The sequence below is a fragment of the Chrysochloris asiatica genome, unplaced genomic scaffold, assembly GCF_000296735.1.
Source record: "Chrysochloris asiatica unplaced genomic scaffold, ChrAsi1.0 scaffold00003, whole genome shotgun sequence".
Lineage (NCBI taxonomy): Eukaryota > Metazoa > Chordata > Mammalia > Afrosoricida > Chrysochloridae > Chrysochloris > Chrysochloris asiatica.
Genome location: NW_006408521.1, coordinates 32,012,898 through 32,035,045, shown reverse-complemented (window position 1 = coordinate 32,035,045; position 22,148 = coordinate 32,012,898). Strand labels below are relative to the sequence as shown.

General features: G+C 39.4%; 1 protein-coding gene across 1 annotated transcript in view; it reads right to left on the bottom strand.

The window, feature by feature from the left end:
• Positions 1–2,160: 2,160 nt before the first annotated feature.
• The window catches only part of CCDC147 (coiled-coil domain containing 147), a 153,675-nt gene continuing 133,687 nt past the window's right edge, over positions 2,161–22,148 (bottom strand). Inside the window, exons 16-18 of the mRNA XM_006831481.1 lie at positions 9,302–9,421; positions 6,935–7,068; positions 2,161–2,272 (exon numbers count right to left, since the gene is read on the bottom strand). Of these exons, the coding sequence (XP_006831544.1) occupies positions 2,161–2,272; positions 6,935–7,068; positions 9,302–9,421 (366 nt within the window). The remainder of the gene's footprint in view (positions 2,273–6,934; positions 7,069–9,301; positions 9,422–22,148) is intronic.

The window sequence follows — 22,148 nt, the reverse complement described above, 5'->3', positions numbered from 1 at the left end:
AGAGAAGATTGAAATAATACCCAAACAACTGTGGATTCAATAAAAGGAAAGAAAATGGATTCAACGACTCAAAATGCTGGCCTTTGGAGGATACTGGCCAGAACTCCTAAGTTTATAGACTTGGTTCCTCTGAATCAAATTCTTATGCTAAACAGTTCTCTGGTTTACACTTTACAAGCATCAAAAGAAAATGGAAGGAATACACAGAGTCACTGTACCAAAAGGAAATAGTTGATGTTCAATCATTTCACGAGGTAGCATATGATCAAGAGCCAATGATACTGATGGAAGAAGTCCAAGGTGCATTGAAGGAATTGGCAAAGAACAAGGCTCTAGGAATTGATGAAATAAAAATTGAAATCTTTCAAGCAAGTAAGGTGGCACAGGAAGCACTCATTCATATATTCCAAGAAATTTGGAAGACAACTATCTGGTCGACTGATTGGAAGAGATTCGTATTTGTGCCCATTCTGAAGAGATGTGACCCAATGGAATGCAGAAATCATTGGGCAATATCTTTGATATCCCATGAGAGTAAAGTTTTACTAAAGGTAATAATACAGAAATGACTGCAAGCATACACTGACAGAGAACTTCTAGAGGTTCAAGCTGGATTCAGAAGAGGCTGTGGAATGAGGGATATCATTACTGGTGTCCAATGGATCTTGGCTGAAAGCAGAGAATAGAAGAAGGATATTTATCTGTGCTTTGTTGACTACACAAAGGCTTTCAATTGTGTGGATCATGACAAGCTATGGACAACATTGTGAAGTATGAATATTATGGAACACTTAATTATGCTCATGAGGAATCTGTACATGGAGCAAGAGACAGTTGTTTGAACAGATCATGGGAACACTGAATGGTTTAAAATTAAGAAAGGTAGGCAACAAGGTTGTATTCTTTCACCATACTTATTCAATCTGTATGCTGAGCAAATCATCCAAGAAGTTGGAATATATGAAGAAAAACGTGGCATCAGGATTGGAGGAATATTCACTGACAACTTGCGATATGCAAATGATACAACCTTGCTTGCTGAAAGTGAAGAGGACTTAAAATATTTACTGATGAGGATCAAAGAGCACAGCCTTCAGTATGGATTGAATCTCAATGTAAAGAAAACAAAAATCCTCTCCACTGGACCAATAAACAACATTCTTATCAATGGAGAAAAGATTAAAGTTGTCAAGGATTTCATTCTTCTTGGATCAACCATCAACATTCATGGAAGCAGCAGTCAAGAAATCAAACAACATATTGCATTAGGCAAATCTGCTGCACACAACCTTTTTAAAGTGTTGGACAGACTTCGTCTCTCATACTTTGGACATATTGTCACGAGGGACCAGTCGCTGGAGAAGAATATCATATTTGGTAAGGTGGAGGGTCAGAGAAAATGAGGAAGACCCCCAGCGAGATGGATTGGGAAAGTGGCAGCATCAATGGGCTCAAGCGTGGCAACAATAGTGAGGTTGACCCAGGACTGGGCAGTGTTTCTTTCTATTATGCATAGGGTTGCTATGAGTTGGTCCCAACTCGATGGCACCTCACAACAACAACAAACCAAAACAAAGATTACAATTTCTACAAAGTTTCTTTTTTTTATTTATTCAAGTATTTATTAGTATGTCTCTTTGGAGTCGATTTTCCTACCCCAGACCTGAAAAGAAATCTTTCTCAAAAGTACATTTTAAGTACTTGAGAGTTTGTCCTTTCTCATCTCATGCAATGACTGCTAATGAAGAATAATTAAAATAGCTTCTTATCAATAACGTTTGAGGGAATACGTTGCATTCCAAAAATGTTTTTTAATGTAAAACCTTTAGTGTACCAATGTCTATAATAGATTAAAATCCAAAACTTAATCCAATCAGTATGGTAGTAACAAAAGATCTGCTTCATGCATTGGGTCAGCCTAATTGAACAGATATAATTACAATCTGTTAATACCCACATGGGCTGAGCAAAAACGTCATTGTTCTGATATGTACATGACTATTGTAGTTCTGCATTTCTTTCCATCCTTGAATATCTGGAATATGAGCACTGATTAAAAAAAAAAAAAAAATCTATGTTCCAAAAGATTTTGCAAGAGAGTCCTCCAAAATGTTCCAGAGCAGATTTCATGTCATGAGCTGTTCAACAGGAGGCTTCAAGTTAAGACTTCACCTTGGAGGACTTGTTGAGAGGAAATCCACCTCCAGTAAAACGAGGGACATTTAGGCTAGCCATGGAGAAGGTGTGATCTATGGCTATTCTGTCCTTGTTTCTGTAAGAGACAGGAAGAAAGTAAGCTTTCTTATCATCTCTTTCTTCCTCTAAGTTTGATGTTCACTTAGTTCCCAGGGTGAATTAGACACTGAAAACGACTTTGATTAAAGTTTCTAGTTTTAGACAAGGTGGCTGTTTAAATCTCATTAAGTATCCGCTGATATCACATAGACTTAGGAAAAGACACAATTAACTGTGCCCTGCTACTGTTGCTCTAAATATGGACAGAAGACCTCATTATAACTCAAACTCTGTGAACTTTGTGGCTTCTAACTTATAATTTTCTTCCTGTTTTAAAAAATATTTGTTTATTCTCAATGAACAGTCAGAAGCATCTTTCTCTTGGCTTAATTATAATTATGAATTCATCATTTATCAACTTTTATATTCCAAAGTTCCTGTGGAAACTTATATTTATCACATACAAGGTATCTTCATCAAACTCGGATATTTTATAACATAGTGTAACTTTAAACAGGCAGCACTTACTATTTGAAATAGTTTAAAATCTAGAAAATCTGTGAAAGAAAAATAAGATTTATAGTTGACAACAGATAAAAGGTGTTCTACCCGTCCTGGTGTGGCGCTGTGGGTTAATGCGTCAGACTGCAAAGTCGTTTGAACTGTAAGTCGGTGGTTCAAGCTCACCAGCTGCTCCTTGGAAACCCTATACAGGGTTACTATGGGTCAGAACCGACTCGACAGTATTTAACAACAGCAGCAACCCTAAAATCAGCAGTTCGAAACCACCAGCCGCTCCGCGGGAGAAAGATGAGGCGTTCTGCTCCCGTAAAGATTTACAGCCTCAGAAACCCTGTACAGGGTTGTTATGAGTCGGAAACCGACTCCACGGCACACAACAACAACAACCCTAAAGTTTACAATATTCACATACATTCTAACGTAGATCTCTTTTAAATGTGTGCACACACACACATATTCAGGTTCCCTGCTGAGGTATCTTAGATTTACACAAGTTCTAAGGGGCTTGAGTGATGCCGTGGGCTAAGTGGTGGACTACTGTCCACAAGGGTAGTGGTTCAAACCCATGAGCCACTCCTGGAAAGATTTACAGTCTCTGGAACATTATGAAGCAGTTCTACTCTGTCCTATAGGGTTGCTATGGGTTGAAATCAACCCGAAGACAATGAGTTTGGTTTTCTGGTTTACCTATTGTAAGGGTTCTACCGAAAACATCTGTGGAGTCCCTTGTAAAAAACAAAATGCAAACCTCAATTGTATCTGAGGATAATGAATGATTTACGTCAAGGGACTGAATACCCCCTTTGGGTAGAGAATCGGACTGGTACTGCAGACTTAAGACCAATCTAGGGGCCCAGAGTAGGGGAGTTGGGGGCAAGTGGGGTGCAGATTGGGACATAATGTAAAGGGCATCTGGAGGGGGGAAAAAGGCAGAACAGTAAAAATGATAAGCTTTGCTATTTATAAAGGGCATGTGTGAACAGAACACCCAGAGGTTACTCTAAATGATTCCATTTGGGAAGAACCTGTAGAGGGTTGGTTAATCAATCCAGCAGTCTCTTAGCAAAATTGATTTCATTGTTAAATACAAAACCATCCTTCATAAATAGGACAAAAGCTTAGCCTTGTGTAGATCCAGCAAAGAAGATTCCTTCATGTTATTTGGCAACTTGTCTGGCTCTAGACTGTTGTTACATGCAGGCATTGCCCACCCACCACCCTCCACCCCACCCCACCCCCACTCTTGCCTTAAATAACCTAAATTTCTCTTTCGGAACGAACTTAAACTTAATGCTTCTGGCTTGGTCTAAGCTGACTAATGGGAATAATGTCTCCTTTATACTATCTTTTTAATGTATTTATAGGCCATTATAATGACTCCCTTCAGCTTTCTTCCTTCCAGTGTAAACCATCTCAGCACTTTTGTTCTTACCTCTGCATATTTCTGTTCAGCTCCTTAATCTTTCTTGCTATTCTCCCATGAACTCTTCTCTCCAGCTATCTCCAGTTTATGAATCCCCAACTAAATGGAACCAGCTCTGAAACCCTAACCAGGCCCGAGTGGCTACTGTGATGAGCATTAAAGGGCAAGAAGGGGACAGGTAGAGCAGTATGACCCATTAGACATGTCTGTGCTGATAGAAATGCCCTCTCTCTGTGCTAGTCACACATGGCTATTAAGCCTTGAAATATGGTTGATGCAAGTGAGCAGTTGAATTTTTAATTTGATTTCATTGTAGTTCATTTAAATTTGAATGCAATGGGAAGTGGGAAGTGAGTGTAGTTCTAGAGGATGGGCCATGGGAACCAGAGTGGGAGACTCAGCATAATCTCTGTGTCCAGCAATGGACATGAAGCCTATGGAGACTAGGCCAACTAGAGTCAAGGCAGGGAAGGTAATCGACTACAGAAAGATAATTGGCCAAGGTAGGTATTAGTAACTTTGTAAACTAGACCAGTGGTCTCCAAAGTAGAGAGCACAAACTCTAAAAGGTGAGTAAGATGATCTACGGGGGGTGAAAAAAATATATTAGAGATTTCATTTATACTTTTCTCTTTGAAAATGGAAGATTATGCATTTCTAATAATCATAATAGAAATAGAATATTCCTTGGAAGTCAGGAGGATGAAACTTTGACTTGCTTACCTAGAATATCATCAGAAAAGGGCTCGATGTTGGTAAAGTAGTAGGTTAATGAAAATGAGAGAAATGCCCAGTGAGGTGGATTGACACGTAGCCACAACAATGAACTCACACATAGCAGGTAGGATGACGGGGGCACAGAACTGGGCAATATTTTGTCCTGTTAGACATAGTTCCCCAGGAGTTTGGAGCTGACTCAATGGTAATTAACAGAAGTTACTCACAAATTGACAACAGTGTTTGTGTATAATTTATAAGTTAAAATCTATTGGGGAGCATATCTAATGTTACTCTAAAATTAGAAAGTTACATAAGTATCTTTATGAGTATATATTGGGGAAGAGGGTGTTGTTGTTAAGTGCTATCGGGTCAGTTCTGACTCATAGGGTGTCCAAAGAGGGACTGGTGGATTTGAACTATCAACCCCGTGGTTAGTAGTCAGGTGCTCATCCTACAGTGCCACATCAGGACTTCATTTGGGGGACACAAGTTCAAAAATACTTCACTGTAAGGGTGTGCCATCCAAAGAGTTCAAAGGCCATTCAACTAGACACATGGCTTAGTTGGAAATTTGTCAGACTGGCATTTTATAAGTACAAAATTTGCTCTAAAAGAGACCTGTAATGTTAGCAATCCAAACTTTGCTTAATTCACACCATTAAAAGCACTGATTTTCAAACTTCAGTGTGAATTTCATTTGGGGTTGTGCTAGACTACAGATGTCTGAAGCTGCTCCAGAACCTGCTGAATCTGAATACCTGGAAATGAAGCCTGGGAACCTGCATGCTTCACAGATTTCACTAGAGACTCTGAATCAGACTGTTGCTAGACCCTTACAGAAAGAGATTCATCTACATTATGATGGTGGTGGTGGCTACGTGCTGTCAAGTCGGTCCCAACTCTTAGTGACCCTACGTAGGGTTTCCAAGGCTGTAAATCTTTATCAGAGCAGAAAGTCTCATCTTTCTCTTGCAGGTGGTTGGTGGATTTTAATTGCTGACCTTGTGGTTCACAGGCCACTGTTAATCCTACAGCAGCAAACCAGGAGTCCAATTACAATATGTTGTTGTTAAGTAACATCGAGTCAGCTCTGATTCATAATGACCTGATACAGGGTTTAGCTGCGTTATTAGAAAGAACAGTTTTACCAAGCCCAGTCTCTTTAACAAAATGATACGTAGTTTAAAATGTGAATTTATTTCACTTTGTACAAGGCTCATTTGCAAGCACAATATGGCAAGACTATCTCCAAAACATTAGAATTTGTTGTTAAGAGCTGTGGAGACAGATCCGACTTATAGCAACCCTACACAGGGTTTCCAAGGCTGTAAATCTTGGTGAAAGCAGAGAGCTTCATCTTTTTCCCGTGGAGCAGCTGGTGGGCTCAAACCACCAACCTTGTGTTTCATACTCCAGAGGCTCCTACAAAGCCACCGTGCTTCCCCAAAACACTAAAATGTTGTTGTTGCTATTAATTGCCTTCAAATCGGTTCTGACCTATAGCAACCCTGTATAGGATTTCTAAGGAGCAACTGGGAAGCTTGACCTGCCAACCTTGTGGTTCAAACTGACTTTGCAGTTGAGCACATTAACCCACGGTGCCATACCAGAAGTCCTTCAAATAGTGGAGGGAAATTGCATCATGTTTCTTCTACTCTGTGTTAGGTCCCTCAATGAGCAGATACTGATGGGTCTGGATCAAGACCCTAAAGAGCATCTTCAATATTAGGTAAGATGCTGATCTTGTTGCAACCCTGGGACTTGCTTGGTTTTGCTGTTCAGTGCCATCAGGTCAGTTCCAATCATGGTGGCCCTAGAGGACAGAGGAGTACTGCCCTATAGGGTTCCCTAGACTGCAACCTTTATGGAAGTAGGTGGCTAGGTCTTTCTCTCAAGGAGCCACTGGGAAGGTTCCAACCACCAACTTAACCATTGTATCACCAGAGCTCCTCCTTGGGACTTAGTTTACACCAATGAAATCAGCAACTCCATGACGGTTACACGACAAAATGAGATTATTTGACTAATTCTTACTTCTGGATTTGTTCTTTACGCTTCTGAGCGAGGTATTTCTTCTTGATATTCATCAGTTCATTGGTGAGTTTCTCAATCTCAAACTTATATTCTTGGCTCTGTGATTCATACATATTCAGTTCTGAAGACAAAACCTAACGTTGCAAACAAGACAGCATTAACATAAAGTATTCAGGCAATAGCCTTTTCCAAAACGTGTAGCATTCTCTTCTCAGTCCCTCAGTGGAGTTGAGATGCAAAGGTTTAGCAGTTAATCTGCCCACTTCCCCCAATTCAAGGTGTGAGAGGGTGTGCTCCACATCAAAACTGCAGTGGAGTCCTGTCTGGCCGGAAAGTAAACCTCGCTGCTGGGGATGCTGGGGATGCTGGGGATGGGAGAATCACAATCACGTGATCAGGTGACAAACTTAAAATGAAATAACCATTCCCCTGCTTAGAAGGAGAGCTCTTAGGGAACATTCCATAGGTTTGCAGATAAACAGAATATTGTGTTTCAAAGAATACTGTAAGTAGAGAAGAAAAACTCCCAGACATCCAGTATAAAATTGCTTTGAAAGTTTTTTTTTTCTTTTTCTTAAAAAGAGCAATCAAGAAAAATATCACTAAGTAGTATGCTTCAACTGAGAATTATGATAAAAACTATTCTGGAATCATCCTGACACCACCATTAACTAGGTATTCAATTCATATGTTTTCCAAGGTTATTGTTCTAGTAAATGGCTCTCACCTCTGTATTGCGTTCTTACCGTTCATAGGATGGGGCCACTTACCTCCAAGAAGCAGCGAGCTATCACATGTGCTTAGAAGCACCTCACACACATGTAGAACTGGAATCAAAAGTCTCATTATCTGACTCCTTCCATGGTGTGTTCAAGAGATGCTACTGGTCTCAGACTGGACAAGAAGCATGCCAAAGCTAGGGTGTGCTTCCCACCAAACCCAGGGGAGAAAATGAAGACTACAGTCCTGCAGGGCATGGAATAGATGCTATTTCTTTTTCCTCTTGATTTCTACTAAAATGATGTATATAAACCTTTGCCTCTTGAATGTTCACTTGCTTATGAACTCTCCTTTTAATTGCTGTAAAAATGATTCCGACTATGATATCATGAACTAAAGAATATGATTTTCAAGTTGGAAGAAAGTCTGTTTCAATAGTTAAACTCTTAAGGACAAAGACCCTGTTTCCAAACAATGAATAGAGAGCTAGGGGAAAGAGGCAGAGAATGAGGACAAACTGGCCGACTTGCTCAGCACCATTCAGAGCAAGATGTTGGATTTCCAAATGTGTGAAGGGCTGTCCTGCACTATTCAGTGCAACCCTGAGTAGGTGTAGTTATCTAGCAGAAGTGCAAAGACACACATGTGTTTTACTAATCTATACCCACCCTTGAGGAAAACAGAAAGCAAGATTTGATTTTGTTTGAAGTATTCCGTTCTCTTAAAGGCACAAAAATAACCAAAAGATTCTGCCTTGTGCAAAACTCAAATTATAACTGACGATACTCACATGCAATAAGCACTTAAAGTAATAAGTTAAAAATTAATATTCTAATTAGATTTCTGTCTCATCTGCCTTTTTAAAATAAAATGATGCAATTTGAGAAAGTCCAATTTAATAGTGTAGTGCTGATACTAGTAACATGGCACCTATTTTACCTGAAGCAGAAAGGCAATGATTGGTGCCCTCAATGCATGGGTAAGTGCCAGTACTCAGCTGGCATGAGGAGCTCCATTCCTGTGGGTGTGTGCGGAAGACCTCCCTGATGAGTCAAGACTATCTAAGTCCTCCCTTAGTGAAGTTCAAAATACAGTGGGATGTATAATGCATGCAATACATGTACAGAGCACATGTAATAGCGAGCCACCCCACATCCCAACTGAAGTTCTTGCATCATTAAGAAGGAATATATGATAACAAACTTCTTGGTCTTATTTACCTTTCATGGCTACTTATATTTGAATTCAACAAGATTCTGAGCACTGGGGAATCAGCTATGTTTGGTATACATCTTACAGTGGTGCTAAAATATTTCCTCTGCTCCTTCCCATCATCCAAATCCTCTAAACCATCTTGAGACAACCCAAGCAAATCCTATCCTTCCATTTCCAATCCATTGGTAGCATGTTGCCATCATTTCCCCACTCACGTGACTCTTTCTGGAAGTGGAGGATCATGGCAGCTAACAGTCTCAGAGGAAAAGGGAAGCTCCTCTGGGGCTGGGATTCTACAGAAACTAACCTTGGTGGAATGAGGCATTTGAGAGGCTGGTTCACTGCACCAAGTCAGAGAACTTGTCCAGATGTGTTCCCCAGAGTGTGGCCTTTCTTTAGCCAGGGGAGCTCAGAAGTCAGATGACCACTTACTTTCAGCTGCTTGGTCTTCTCCCGCAGCGTGTGTCGGTATAGCTGGAGTTGTTCTGCAGCTTCAGGCCCAGGCTGCCGGGCCAAGATGTGCTTTAGTTCCACATACAGCTTCTCTTTCTCCTGGTAGAGAGCAGAACCATAAGGTAGGGAAACTGTCATATCCAAGAAGGAATGTGCCTTTAGCACCATGGTCAGGATGATTTGGGGCCATCCTATTTCACTGCTTACATACATAACCCATATAAGGGCCTAGCTTGTACCCCCCATTTGAATACTAGTCATAAGACAAAGACGAGAAAGCCCCTCTCTGCCTAAACATGACTGTGAGATAGGAGTAGTGATAGACCAACAGTAAGGTAGCCAACAAAAACAGGGAGGGAATAAGTCTGGTTGGAGGAGTTGGGGAAGATTTCACAGGATTATCATGTGATGTGTCCCTTCATTAAGGAACATTTCCCCCAAGGAACTTCCCCCAAGCAGAGTTAGAAAAAAGGAGCTTTGTAGGCAAAGGTTCAGTGATAGAACAAGGGTGTATTAAGTTTAGTTCAGTGATGGGAGAAGCATAGAGAAAAGACTGGACTCATGAGTTAGGACCAGACCACTCTGGGACCATATCATTAGGCAATGAAGAACCAGGGAAGAGTCATGCCTGAGTTTGTCCGAGGAAAATTCCAGCACAAAGCTGAAATAAGAGAGGGGAGGCTATACAAGGCACTAGCACCAGCAAAAGAAAGCTAAGAACATAGATAGAGGTGGAAACATTTCTGAGGTAGACCCAGCAAGATTTGGTGAATGATGAGACAAGAGAGGAAGACAAGGGCAGAAGTCAAGATAACTCCCAAAGCTCTACCCTGAGCAGCTAATGATAAGGAAGCTAGAAGAGGAGCAGTTGCAGGGGAAGGGAAATGTAACTGCATCTTCTTCAATACTCAACAAGTTCAAGACAAATTCAAGTTGAGCCTGAGGCCTATAGGCTATCTAGGAGTAGAATTGAAAACGTGGGCCCAGAGCTGAAGAACAAGGAATAAGTTGAAGGTAGAGACAAATCAGCATTGGAACCATGAGAATGGATCCATCAGCCAGGGAGGGGTTACTTGGTGGGCCAGGACAACCAGATTTTGGGGAGAACCAATATATAAAGTTATAGAAATAAAGAGAGAAAACCCAGAGAAAAAGAGCAAAATAAATAGAATGCTGCCTTCTCCAAAACAAAAACCAAAATCAAACAGAAGGCAGAGATTACAGATGGGTGGAATGATTGCTCAATGGCATCAACTTGAGTAAAGAGAAGAAACAGCAGAAGGAGGGAAAATTAGTTATTGGGACAAGTAATTAGGATATCACAGCTGACTGTAGTCAGAAAGTTTGTAGTAACATGGTTAAAGAACACATCAGAATGAGGAAATAGAAAAAATGAGTCTTTTAAGAAATATGTCATGGGAAAAGATTTCAAATGATTCAAGGAATAGGTACAATTTCAGAAAACTAGGACACGGAAATTTCTGGAAATGAAAGGTCTTCTTAAGAACCCAAACCTTAACATAACCAATAAGCCCTAAGCAATGAGGCATTCTCACTCACTAAATCCTGGTGTGGCGCTGTGGATTAATGTGCCAGACTGCAAAGCCATTTGAACTGCAAGGTCAGTGGTTCAAACTCACCAGCTGCTCCTTGGAAACCCTATACAGGGTCGCTATGGGTCGGAATCGACTCTATGGCACTTAACAACAACAACAACAATACCCTAAAGTTTAATGGCTTGCAATGTGTTTTCAAACTCTTGAACTAAAGATATTAAATGCAAGCAAAGATTTATTTATTAGCCATCTCAATTCTAGATTCCCATCTTTCTAAACTGCAATAATTTGAACAAACATTGATAAAGACTAGACTCTACTCATTTGTTTCTGTACACATTTATTTCCTTATGATAATTATGCTAAAGGAGGAAAAAATATGATCAGTATAAACCCTCTCACTAAATGAAACATCCAATCAAATGGAAAGTAAGTTTTCCCTAGAGCTAAATATTGTTATCTTGTCATCAAAAGATCTGATTTTGCCAGAGAACATAAGTGTCGTAAAAAAATAAGTAAAAGCAAATTCCTTAACTACTGATTGTTAGTCTTTACTGGAGCTTTCTCTTTCGCCTGGCCGAATTATAGACATTTTACTACAAATACTATAAGTCTGTTTACAAAGAAGCACACCCAACTTATAAATCAGTTATATGGAATCAGCATGTGGAGACACATAAAAATAATACTCACCATTTAAGAAATAATTCCAGAAATTACAAGGAAGCTCAAAAGCCCACACCAAAGAAGAAAACTTGAACAAACAGAATTACCAAGTGGTGATTTTCCTTTGCTGTACAATACTCCCTGTCACGCCTTACAATATAATCTTCAGAGTAAATGGATATAGCAAGCAATGAGAAAGATATCAGGAGGTGAGTTTATTTTCTATAGCCACTTAACGCCTGCTCTGTTGGAAAAATAACACTTCTGACAAGGCTTCAAGATTCAATTTGTCGAGGGTAATAAATATGTGGAGAAGCCCATGAAACTGTTTTGTCCATTTCCTTCAGCTCACCTTTCTTTGTACCATAGGACAGGTAGACTTGAAAAGTAAAGAACCCCCAATGATAAGAAGGAAGCAATCTAGTTTGGGATATAATAATGTCTTCAACTGAAAAGACCATCTTACTCCAAGAACCTTGAAATCTTTCATAGGCATAATTCTTTGAAATTGCTCTTGGTGGAGAGAGATGCAGAGAAGACAGGCTAGAAGAAGTAAATATTGTTATCTCACTTCATAGGTGAGAACCCCAAGGTCAACAGGAGTGAATGGTGTGTCAAAAGCCTAGTCAGGATGCACTCAAGAATCACTTTTCCCTTGTGACTTTTCTATGGCCACGTGGGAAAACCTGAAGATAAGTTATAACCCTACAACAATCTGGATCACGTGGATTTTTGCATCAAATGGAACTACATAATTTCTAAAGACCACATTATAGCATCAATAGAAGAACCAAGCCAGTAGGTGAAATCAGGTTCCAAGAGAGGCTGGAAAGTGGTAGAGGTAAGAACATAACTCGAGTTCTCCATCTCCTAATCTGTTGTAGTTGGGTGCCTTCAAGTCAATTCCAACTCATAGTGACCCTTTAGAGGCTTTCTAAGAGTGCCTGGTGCATTTGAATGTTGCAGTTAGCAGTCCAATGCTCATCCTACAATGCCACACCATCTGAATGAATCCTGTTATGTCCTTTAACAGGAAGTCCAATCTCCACAAACAGAGTGGATGCTGCTGCATTTACCCTGTTTTTGATCACTTCCAGTTTGTTTTTTTTTTCAAGGCTATAGAATGAATTGATATGAATTTATTCTAAAGGCTGAGTGACTGAACAGTAAGGAACCATGAGTGTGGAGCAGAGTGAAGAAGCTGAGTGAATTACCATTAAAACAGTCTGAGTATTCAAAGTCAAAAAGTCTGAGAGTTCAGTAACTGAGCACAAGTGATGCATGTGTGTTCATGGTGGATGGAACGAACACCAAATGAAACTTCAGAGACTAAGACAATGGAATGCATGAAGAACAGAGGGAAAGGGAAGGGGAAGGGGAAAGGGGGCATGGAGAGGAAGAATTAGAATGCACTGCCAGGCTTCAATGCATATGAATTTAGTCTATGCTTACAGTGGAAAACTTAACGGATAAACCCAACATGAAGGCTTGTCAGCATTAACATTCTAGCTATGTATATCATACAAATTTGTATTTTGGGAGAACGTGCTAGTAATTTAGATAAATATGGAGCACTTGATGGATAGAAGGCCTTAAGTATGATTGTTTTCCAATTTATTTCTCTCCTAACCCTCTACAAGGGCCAACCAAGCTCTTCAAACATTGTGCAATGGTGTGTATAATAACCCCATTTAGAGACAAAGCGTGCAATTCTATTACAAAGAGAATCTATCTTATGCAACAGAGACTCATTAGCTGTCCAATGTATATTGTCTCCATAAGCCAGCAGTGGCAGAACCAGCTGCCTTGTAATACATATCCTGTCCTTCTTCATTAAGTGCATCCATTTCTTTTTAAACCTACTCAATTAATTTGTCACTGGGTTAGAAGCACCATATGTCAATGAAACATCATAAGGAAATCATAAATAATTTATTTCCCCCACCAATACAAGATTGCATCTTCGGGTTGGCATTTCATTATTTATTCGTGTTTGTGCACAACACACATTACTATTACTTTGTAGCACACCTAACTCTTTATTTTATAAACAGCTATACTAGACTAAAGCTGGACTATCAATATCAAGAGCCGTGATGTTTCTTTAGCTGAGGATGTCTTCTAAGCATTCGCCATACTTTGTAAACCCGTGAAATAGTCGTTTCCTAGACATCCCTTTCTCTTAGTTGGACAGACTGTCAGGCATGATTATGGATTCTTTTGCTGCAAGACTCTCTGCCAAGTTATGCTGGATAACAGCAGAGCTCATTGTCAATATTGGCTGAGTCTAGTAGCATGGTAAGAAATTAATGACAGTATTAGTTTCAAATAATGCTGTCATTACATGGTGACAGTCTGTAAACCTACATAGGAAACTCCAGATTTGGAGTCATTCAGACTTCAGGTATTTGTATTTTATGTGATAATAAATTACAAGTCTACATTCTGAACAGTGTATGCAAATAAGAGTCAGTGCTATCCTGAGTGCAATTCAGAGGAAGAAACTGAGCTGCTCCCAGAACTCTTCTGCCACCAACCCACAGCTTTCTATTCACTGTCTGTTCATATGCCTTCGCATCTTCAGCTGAAAACAGGAGGTAGATCACATTCAACGTGCACCTTAGCACCTCTGCCTCAGCTCGCCTACTCTAAGCAATAACTGTCTGAGAGGAACTAATTTATTCTGTTTTAATCTGAATCTGTGTTTGGCAAATGCCAGTGCATTGATTCTACTCACCCTGGATTCATTGATCTGCTCGGGCGAGAGTGGGGGGTAATTGCTTCACTCAGTATACTAGCTGACTCACATGAAATAGGCAACTTTCTCCTAGTCCAAGGCCCACACTGTCTATACCCATCAGAACAACAACAACAACAAAAACACCCATTCAGATGCTTGAGGGAAATGTACTCCAAGGAAAGATGCCATCCTGTCCTCAGTCTAGCCTCAACTGATGGGTTCAAGATAAAATTGATTTTAAAAGTAAAAATTCCATGGGGAACATTGTGGCTCTGTAGGATAAGCACTGGACTGCGAACCACATGGTCCACGGTTTGAGACCAACTGTCAGTTCATGGGAGAAAGAGCAGGCTTTCTGCTCCCTTAAAAATTCACAGCCTCAGAAACCCAGTACAGGGTTGCTATGATCGGAACCAACTCAACAGCACTTAACAGCAATAATCCCACAATCACTATTTATGAGAGAATCTACTTCACAGAAGATTTTTTTTTAAATCTCTTTTCCAAAATGTCAACAGAAGTCATGTATGTTATTCCAGTATTTAATCTTTATGAATCCATTCTTCCTCTATGCTGAAATTCTGAGTTGTTATGGTTAGCACCACAAAGGACCTCCCATACATCTCAGATCTACCAGTGTGCTCTCCTCATTCTAGTGCTCCATAACTTTAACAAACTCTGCTCATCATATTTAGAAGAATATATCCATAGAGGTAAAGATAACTTCATCTTGATAACTCTTACTTGAATTAGACCATGAACATCTTCCAGTTAGCATCTTGTATAGCACTCTAGTGAGCATGTGCTGTAATTTTTTAACTAATTCTTCCATTGTACTTATAACTTTCATTGTGCTCATAACTCGAATATTGTGTCTGTGTATTATATATTTAAAAAAAAAAAAAAAAAAACCTGCCACTAAGTTGATTCCAACTCATAGCAACCTGGCATGGGGATTCCTAGGTTGCAAATCTTTATGGGAGAAGACAATCTTATTTTTCTCCCACAGAGTGGCTGGTGGGTTTGAACTGCCAACCTTGTGGTTACTAGTTCAGTTCTTATTCTATAGTACAACCAGGGCTGATATATACATTGTTGCTGTTGTTAAGTGCCATTGAGTCATTTCTGACAGAAAGCAACCCTGTACACAGTTTCTGAGGAGCAGTGGGTGGGTCTGAACCACCACTTTGCTATCTAGTGCTTATCGTACAGCACCATACCAGAGCTGAACAGAAAATTTCAAAGAGCAACTCAAGAAGACAAAGTCAATTATTATAATGAAATGTGCAAAGACCTGGAGTTAGAAAACCAAAAGGGAAGAACACACTCAGCATTTTGTAACCTGAAAGAACTGAAGAAAAAAATTCATGCCGTGACTTGAAATATTGAAGGACTCCATGAGGAGAATGTTGAACTATTTAAGAAGCATCAACAGATGGGAAGATGTTCATTGTATCCAAAAGAATTGGTTAATATTAAACCACTACAAGAGGTACCATATGATCAGGAACCAATGGAATTGAAGGAAGAAGTCCAAGCTGCACCTAAAGACATCGGTGAAAACCAAGACTAGAAATTGATGGGATACAAATGGAAGAATTTCAACAAACTTATGCAGTACTGGTGGCATTCACTCATTTATGCCAAGAAATTTGGAAGACAGCTACCTGGCAAACGGATTAAAAGAGATGCATATTTGCACCTATTCCAAAGGAAGATGACCCAACTGAATACAGAAATCATTGAACAATATCATTAATATTAATATCACACAGATGTCAAATGTCAAATTTTTTAAATGGTTGTAGTCGTACACTGACAGGGAGTTGCCAGAAATTCAAGCTGGATTCCGATAATGACATAAAACGAGGAATATCATTGCTAATGTCAGATGAATCTAGGCTGAAAGCAGAGACTAGTACAAAGATGTTTGTTGTTGTTGATGTTAAGCGCCGCCGAGTTGATTTCAACTCATAGCGACCCTGTATATGGTTTCCAGGGAGCGGCTGGTAAGCTTGAAGCACCAACCTTGTTTACTTGTATTTTATTGACTATGCAAAGACTTTTGACTGTGTGGGTCATAACAACTATGAATAACATTGTGAAGAATGGGGATTCCAGGAACACTTCATTGTGCTCATGAGGAACCTGTAACAAACAGAACAAGCCAGTTGTATGTCAGGGTTGTATCCTTTCACCACACTTACTCAATCTGTATGCTGAACAAATAATCTGAGAAGCTGGATTATATGAAGAAGACTGTGGCATCAGGACTGGAGGTAGACTTGTCAACAACCTGAGATATGTAGATGGCACAACCTTGCTTGCTGGAAGCAAAGAGGACTTGAAGTACTTACTGATGAAAATCAAAGACCTTCGGTATGGATTGCACCTCAATGTAAAGAAAATGAAAATCCTCACGATTGGACCGATGACATCATGATAAATAGAGCAAAATTTGAAGTTGTCAAAAATTTCATTTTACTCAGATCCAGATTCAACATTCATCAAGGAAGCAGTTAAGAAATCAAAGGACACATTTCATTAAGCAAATCTGCTGTAAAACACCTCTTTAAAGTATTAAAAAGATGTCACTTTGAGGACTAAGGTATACCTGACGCAAGCCATGGTATTTTCAGTCACCTTGTATGCATGAGAAATCTGGTGAAAAAATATGTGAAGTACCGACCACTCTTCCCATACCTTCTTTACTCAACTGGATTCAATAATCCATTGCAATGGCCACACAGAACTCAGACACCATACTATGGAAGTTAACAGGCTACAATTTGGGGTAACAAATGCCCAGGGCACAGTTGTTGCAGTCATCTGCTGATAAATGCCCATAGGACACACCATTCCACCATAAACCTCAGCCTGAAGGCACTCAGCTGTAGCTCCCTGAGTCAGCAAACCTAGCTCTCCCACTTACTCACCTGCAGGCACCCCTCTCTCTAAGCACGTTTCCTGCATAAAGTCACTCAGCTTTACTTGTTCTGTGGGCTGAGAAGTCCACTGCCTGTCTCGTGCTCTGGTTGTTGGTTCTGCTGCTGCTGCTTTTCTGCCACTTCTCTCTCAAGTGTCACAGCTTTCTGTTCTTGGATTGAGGAGGTTCAATGTGCAGAGACCTGAGGGTCCAAAGGACAAGCTCCTCTCATGGCTCTTCTCTTTTGATGGTCGTGCTATCCTCCCCTTCCTGCTTCTGAGATGGCTCATTTTAAACCCATGCTAGAGTTTCAAGTTTTTACAATTACAATGAACTCTGCTAACATCTACAGCTGAATCATGTCATCACGTCAGTTTCTTCTCCCACATTTTCCTACCCAGATATAGCAGAACAACATCTTTGTTTGGTTGGAGTTAGAGACTATGGCTAGAAGTGACATTCGATAATTCACTATACCACAGCTGGACAGTGAATAAGGAAAAACAGAGATGTATCTCTGCATTTGAATTACGGTTTGGGCTAAGAATATTGAAAGTCCGTGGACTGCCAGAAGAATGAACAAATCTTTTTTGAAAGAAATACAGCCGGATTGGTCCTTGGAAGTGACCATGGTGAGACTTCACCTTTCATACTTGGACATGTTGTCAGGAAGAACATGCTTGGTAAAATGGAAGGTCAGTGAAAATGAGGAAAATGCTCAATAAGATGGATTGACACAGTGGGAACAGCGATGGGCTCAACACAAGCACCTTGTGAGGATGACGCAGGACTACGCAGCGTTTCATTCTGTTGTATACAGGCTTGATATGAGTCAGAACTGACTCGATGGAACCCTTTCACAACATTCAGTAGTGCTACATGTTATTGTTAAGTGCTGTCAGGTCAGTTCCTACTCATAGCAACTCATCTGGGGCTTCCAAGGAGCAGCTGGTGAGTCTGAACAGCAAACTTTGTGGTTTAAACAGACCTTGCAATACACACACACACACACACACACACACACACACAGAGAGTCCTAGTGTGGTGCTGTGGGTTAATGCACTGGACTGCAAAGTCAGTTTGAACCCACAAGGTTGGTAGTTCAAACTCACTAGCCACTCCTCAGAAACCCTATATAGGGTTACTGTGGTTCAAAACTGACTGGATGGCACTTAACAACAACATATACATACATATAATAATGTACGATGTTCAGCTCTCATTTAACATTTAGTTACATGTTTATTGAGGTGTTTAGATAGTTCAGAGGATTTCAAAAACTTTTTAAAATTCATAAGGCTTGCAAATGTATCTATCCATATATGTACCCACAGATAATATATAAACGTAAAGATGCAGGTATAATAAATTGTGTTCTTCAACTAAATACTGTGTTGACTTTTTTAAAACAGACTCCATAATTGCAGAAATACTAATTTTCTGTATAACCTTTTTCCAGAATTAAAAAAAAGTCATACATTGTTGCCCCTTTGCTAGGTTTCATTCCTTTCTCCATCCCACCACCCCACCTGTAATTCTTAACAGAAGACTAAAGACAGCTTTAAAGTTTTAAATAAAATAGCTTCTCTCATAAATGAAGGTAACTCCACAGCATTACCTAATTTATCTGGATGTGCCTATTTTCATTAGTAGGAAAATAAATTAGAAACTCGGTAAACATTATTACATTTCTCTTTTGCTCTGGAAAAGGAAAAAGAATGGCTAATACCTTGGGACTTGCTTGTTTATTGGCTTTATAAGAAAATGTCAGCTACACTGAACTCTGGACCATTTTGTTTATGATGTCATGAAGTGGGGAAGCCCTCCTGAGAGAATGGGGGATGCAGGAATTGAGGATGAGACAGAATTACACACACCGGTTCCTTCTGAGCAGGGAGGCAATTGGTTGCACAGTGGCCCCTGGCTTCGGATGTAATAGATTAAGTTTTTTATGAGGCATATGAGAAATTTGCATGCACTAACCTTCACCATTTTTAAAACAATAGTCAAAATGCTTCTGATATAAGCAATACAAACTTTTTTGAGCAATCTTTTTGCAAGGGATTTTATTTCCAAAATGCTATTATATATATTTGTGAACTTGTGTACAAAGTATGTAATTCCCTAGATGGGTCTGGACTTCTTTGCCAAGGCTGCTTGCTTATTTGATCTGTGAACATTCTTTAGCAAGTGAGGCATGTACACATACTAAATAATAATGTATTGACTTTTCCTAAAGCTTGTCATGAAACAAGGTGGTGGCGCTTTAGGATAAGCACTGAACTGCTAACCACGAGGTCAGCAGTTCAAACTCCCCAGCTGCTCTGCAGAAGAACGAGGCTTTCTGTTTCCATAAAGACGTATAGCTTTGGAAACCCTGCCTAGGGTTGTATTGAGTCAAAACAGACTCAATGGCAGTGGGTTTCATTTGGTTTTATGGGTAATGAAGCAATCCAGAAAAAGTCAAGTCAACAAAGTAATGCACACCAGCACTGTGCATGTCAGTGTGCTGGTTTTATAGAAAGACAACTAAGGCCCCACCTCAGAGTAAACTTCAAGGAGTTTATAACCCAATTAAGGAAAACCAAATAGCCAAGTTATTATCAAACAAGACAGAGTAATGCCAGGTCCCCAAAGGTATACGAGTAGGAGGGCAATGTGTAGGAAGGTTCAAAGGTGGAGATGCTATCCATTAGACGGATGAAGCAGGATTCAGAGAGAAAAAATCTTCCAGATGGAGCCTGGTGGGAACAGTAGGAGCAATCATAATAGTTGTAGTCATTAACTAGATAGAGAAGGACTTCACAATCAAAAGGATACTTTTAATACCTAAAGTTCACTTGACATCCATCCACTTAAAATGGTAATCAATGTTTATAATAAATGCTGCTGTTAAGTGAAGTCGAGTCAATTCCGACTCACAGAGACCCTGTATAGGGTTTCCAAGGAGCGGCTGGTGAGCTTGCACCACTGACCTTGCAGTCTAGCACATTAACCCGCAGCACCACACCAGGATTCCTTATAATAACAGTAGGAAAGAATTTTGAATGAAATTTTGTCTTATAATTGAAAAGTTTACATTTGAATTATAATAATGTACTACTTATTGAACAAGCAAATAATTAGTCAAGTGTTAACTTGGTGGGATTTTTTGTTGTTGTTTTTTACCAACTGCCAGTAATACATTATAGTACAATTTGACTTTCCCCAGTACATATTCCTGTATCTTTGTTATGTAAAACTCATACAAAAGTGATATTATTCAGCCATCCAGAGAAAAAGGGCCCTAATACATGCTATGACTTGAAAGAACCATGAAAACATGCTGAGTGAAGTATACCAATCATAAAAAGACAAATATTATATAATCCTAATTATGCGAAACCTCTAGATAGGCACTTGGATAGAAATTGAAGGTTTTTTTTCACGGTTATAAGGAGTAGGTGGGAGGAAGAAAAGGGGGGAGCATTGTTTAGGAGGCACTGAATATCTATTTATGGTGATGGAAAACTTAGTAAACTGGAGATGGTTATGCATGATTAATGTAACTGGCATCACTGAGTTGTACATGTAAAAGATGTTGAATTAGTAAATATTGTGTCTGTGCATGTGGGTATACACACACACACACATATATAATCACAATGTTATATATGTAGTGTTATATATGTGTGTGTATATATATAATAAAAAATAAATCTTACAAAAGAACATATATAGCATATACAAGAGGACTTCAAAAAGTTTGTGGAAAAATTCCATTATCTTTCATTCCATTGTCTCATGAACTTTTGAAAGCCACTTACAACTATACAGTATAATAATAAGATGGATGTGTATGAAATCATCAACCAACATACAAAGTAAGATATGATCAATATCTTGGTGCTACCTGGGTTCTCCTTTTCCCATCCCATCTCTGTACTTCAGTATCTACCACCATCTGATCAGAGAAGCACTATTTTGAATCCAATCTTGCTAATATCATGCCCCTGATACTTTTCATACAGTTTTATCACATAGCTATTCTTTTGTTTTACTTGGTTTTGAACTTTATAAAAATATACCTTAGTGTATCTAGTATTCTGAGACTTGATTGTTTTACTCAACATTATGGTTCTAAGCTTTATCGATGTTGCATAGGTTTCTGGTCATATCATTCATTTGATTTTCTATTGGGTAAGGATTTACAATTCATCTGTTTTCCTGTCAGTGGACATGTGGGTTGTTTCCAGAGTCTTGTTTTTATGAACATCACGGCTATGAACATTCTCCTGCATGCTCCCTGGCATTGGAATGACTGTGTCTGGAGAATCTCTGAATGTTCAACTTCACAAGATAATGCCAAATTGTTTTCTAAGCTACCTTCTAGATTATGTTTGAAATTATTTATAATTTTTCCCATGATATTTTCTAAAAAATTTTAATAAACGGTTATATTTTTAAATCCCATAAATCTACAGCCTTGCTCTTGCTTAGTACTGTTAGACTTTCCTGAGCAGAGGATCCAGACCACTGACTCACAGAAATATGAGATCATGTGTGTGTGTTGTTTTAAGCTGCTAGCTTTGTCGTGATTTCTAACCAAACAACAGATAATACTGACATCTTAACTTGTGTCCCTCTCCCACCCACATCAGCAAGTTGATTCTGACTCATAGCAACCCTACGTAGGGTTTCTGAGGCTGAAAGTCTTTACAGAAGCAGACAGCTTCTCTTCCTCCTGTGGAGCCGCTGGTAGATTCAAACTGCTGACCTTGTGGTGAGCAGCCCAGTGTGTAACCCATGACACTACCGAGGCTCCTTTAGAAAAGGTAAAATTGTATCTCAATATTGCCTAATTTTACATTTTTCCTGATTATAAAATATGGTTGAACATGTGGTTTTTTTCTCCAAGTTTATTCACCATCTGTATTTCCTCTCCTGAAAAAGTCTGCT